Here is a 3,533-nt window from a genome sequence, read left to right on the forward strand (position 1 = left end):
GCAGGACGCGCCACGTCTTTGCTGGGACACGGGGCCGTTGTACCACGGTCCATTGTGCACATGAGAAGCCGAGGCTCCGGGAAGCAGGCGGCCAGTGTCAGCCCGTCTGTCCCTCGGTCCCCTCACTCACTCCTGCAGCAGGCATGTGTGGACCGGACGGTAACACGCTGCCAGCCCCACAAGCGGCCGACAGCCACGCGCATTTGGCTGCAATAGCCTCCCTCTCAGCCTCCTCTCCACAGAGTCAAGGGCTGCCAGGTGGAGCTCAACCCCAATCCCGCCCGCCACCCACCACTGTTCCTGGCTGCTCGGACTCCTCTTTCCTTGGCTCAGCCTCAGATGCGCCCCGGGCGTGCCCCTTGCTGTCCTGCAGGGAGGCCCGCTCCTGAAAGATGGAGAAGCCAGGGTACCTGTGGGAAGCAGGGCATCGGGCGTCCCCTTCTGGGTTCCCACATGCCCCAGCTTGGCGCTGGGCTGACCTGGAGTTCTGGGACATGGTTGATGACGTCCTATCAGCCGTGCTGTGGCTGTGTGGCTTTTCCGAGTGCTGCCCGTCCATGTTGGGGTGCGGTTTGGAGAACCCACAGGCCCCAGCCTCCAGCTCTGTCCTCATGCCCGGTGGGGCAGCCCTATCTCTGTGTCTCCCCTTCCCCCGCCCCAGCGGGCCCTGACCTAACCCCTGAGGTCACAATGGTTCCAGTGCTCTGGGCCGTTTCCCAGGGCTAGTGCTGTGGAACTGGACACTGTCCTGGGCACAGTACGTGTGTGTTCCTGATGTGGCCTTGGGCTCAGCCCTTCTGTCTCTGGCTTGTGAGGAACCCTGAGACCAAAGACCCAGCTAACCCAAGCCTGGATTCCTGACCTAAGAAACCGTGAGATAGTAAATGTGTGTTGTTTTAAGCTGCTAAGTTTTGGGGTCATTTGTTACGCAGCACCAGATATCTGATACATGCTCGGTACCAGGGAAAAGTGGCAGAATTAGGTTCTTTATGAGCTCCCTTTCCACAGGGCCATAGTCCAGATGCAAGGCTGCAGAGAAAGTGGGTCCCAGCATGGCCCCTTGTCCCCATACTCGGATGCTGAGTGGGGGGCTGAGGGTGAGGGTGTTGCAGGGACAAGGGAGTGCTGGGGCCGGGACCCGCTGCTGGGCCAGCTACCTGCAGCCCCATGAGCATCTCCCTCTGCCCAGCCAGGCCCTAGGCTCCAGCACCTGCGGCCACACTGTGCAGTCAGCCCTGCCTTCTGGAAACAGCCATGTGTCTCATAGACAACAGACAACCACTGCTCACCCCCAAGGCTTGGGGGCCCCCGGGGTTCAAACTCCAGCTTTGGTACTGCTGGCTGGATGACCTCTCTGAAGCCGTGATCTCTTTCTAAATGGGGGCTGGCAATGCCCGCCTTCCCCCAGGTGGTTCTGACATTCAACCTGCTTTTCTGTGAGTGGTGCTTGGTGCAGGACAGGTGTCCAACACGGCCTAGCTGCTGGGCATTGTGGGCGCCTTCGCTGGGTCTGCCTGGGGTTAAACCTCACGCTGCTCCCATGGGATGGGTGTCTGGATTCTCCTCTCAGTAGGGGAGGAGACAGGCTGGCAGAGGGCGAGGTGAGTTAGGACGATGGTAGGTTTATTGAGGCCTCCGCAGGTCCCCGGCGCTCTCTGAGCTTGTCACCTGGAGTCCTATACCAGACCACAAGCCCAGGTGGTGGGAGCTGTGATTCTCCCCAGGGCTCAGAGGTGAAGCCACTCCTGGGGTCGCTCTGAAATGGAAGGGTCTGCATGTACCCTGGTTTGCCTGGAAACCCTGAGCTCGAGTTCCTCCGACCCAGTGTGCCGAAGGGGACTGCTACGAACTAGGCCCATACACTCATTTGTGGAGGAGGGTCCCCAGAAAGGCGGATCCTGCTAAGCTGCCAGAACAGGCTTTTGGGGGGAGCGACCCTTCTCTGAGACTTGTCCTCCGATGCCTCTGGGGCATGTCCCGGGAACTCTTCTGCTTAGTGGCCTTGGTCAGGGGTGTGCTGATGTGGCCCCCAAATGGCTCTCATGACTATTGTTAAATTTTCAGGAATGTGGAGAGTTGGTTGTTAAATACAGCCACAGAAGCTCATAGTTGAATGCATTATATTAAAAACAGGTAATAAATACCCCAAACTCATCACTTCCTGATTATTGGGCTAGATTTCACTGTGCCCTAGGGGTTATTTGCAGCTCAGGACCTATCTGTGGGGAGTCACCCCGCACCTCTGCCCACTCGGGGCGCACTGCAGCCACCCTGGTAGTGGGAAATCAGCCGCGGTGCAGGGACTTCCACCACGGACACACACAATGCCTCGAGCAGGACCCTTGTTTTTCTTCAGAGAGCTCCTTTTCAGGTATTTGCCAGGCTGATTGGGCAAGATGGTCCAACCAGTCTCTCTTCCACTTGGGAATTTGAAATTGGGGCCAAGAGTGAGACCTTGGGGTTGGGAGGGGGGCCCCCGAGGACTGCCCATCCCCCCTTTAGGGGTCCAGGCAGAAGGGAGGAGACAGAGGAGGGGACAAGCCTGGGGGCCTCGCAGGTTCTGGCCCTGACCTTCCCAGGGCCCCTTGGGCCTTTTGGGTTCCTGCAAGGCCCTGATCAATGAATGACGAGGCAGGTTTTCTGCAACCTCGTTTCTGGGGGAGAACTTCCGGCAAGTCCTGGCCAGGTAACATGAAGGAGCTCTTCAGAGGTGGCGCACTCCTGTCTCTGCAGGCTTCGGGGGAGGCTGGATGTCCGGGGAATTCGAACATCACACCTGGGTGGGTGTGGACGAGCCTCCTCTGTGGACCCACCTCCGCCCCAGGGGACGCGGGGAGGGTCACCGACTGAGACCTGAGTGCTGGCATTTGTCCATCTCTCCCCACCCCCGCCTCACCATGAAAATGGCAAGATGTCAGGGTTGAACCACCCCTGGCTGGGTCATGCCAAGTGCCCGTCTCCCCCCGGCCTGCCAGGAATTAGGGAGCCCCATCGGCACCAGAGACACCGCCTCTGCTGGACGTGGGCTCCCAGCCTCCTGGCTGCCTCTCATAGTGGCACCACCCTGGATTGGGATGGAGCTCAGTGAGGGTGGGAACCAGGCCGGAGGTCACACAGCGGTCAGAGGTGGAGCCCCTCACTCCGGCCCGGTGTGAGGAGGAGGCCTGCTGACCCTCTCGCCCCTCCTCCCCCTCCTCCTCCCTCCTCCTCCCGCTTCTCCCTCTTCCTCCCTCCTCCCCAGCATAGGAAGCAGGCAGGCGGGGCCTGGGGTAGGCGCCCGCCTGTGCCTCGCCACGTGGCCGGCAGATGGCGCTGCGGGCCCAGGCAGGTCTGGGCAGCGGCGTCCCTGCCGCTCTCCCCACCCAGCAGCCCTCCCAGCCCAGAAGGCGTTTGGGGAGGGGGCCCTGGGCAACCTACCCACCTGGAGGCGCCAGCTCGCTCCCGCTCCGCGCCTCTGCAGGGCTCCCTCCAGCTCCACTCCTGCCGGGGATCACACCAAGGGACGCTGTTCCTGCCCCAGAGAGGAGGGGGCT

At 61.1% G+C, this 3,533-nt stretch overlaps 1 protein-coding gene across 1 annotated transcript in view; it reads right to left on the minus strand.

The window, feature by feature from the left end:
* Nucleotides 1-613, minus strand: part of LOC118015431 (maestro heat-like repeat family member 5) — a 71,703-nt gene extending 71,090 nt beyond the window's left edge. Inside the window, exon 1 of the mRNA XM_035012274.1 lies at nucleotides 480-613. Within this exon, the coding sequence (XP_034868165.1) occupies nucleotides 480-613 (134 nt within the window). The remainder of the gene's footprint in view (nucleotides 1-479) is intronic.
* Nucleotides 614-3,533: the final 2,920 nt, after the last annotated feature.

This window comes from Mirounga leonina, unplaced genomic scaffold (assembly GCF_011800145.1).
Source record: "Mirounga leonina isolate KUSES-001 unplaced genomic scaffold, KU_Mleo_1.0 Mir_165, whole genome shotgun sequence".
Taxonomy (NCBI): domain Eukaryota; kingdom Metazoa; phylum Chordata; class Mammalia; order Carnivora; family Phocidae; genus Mirounga; species Mirounga leonina.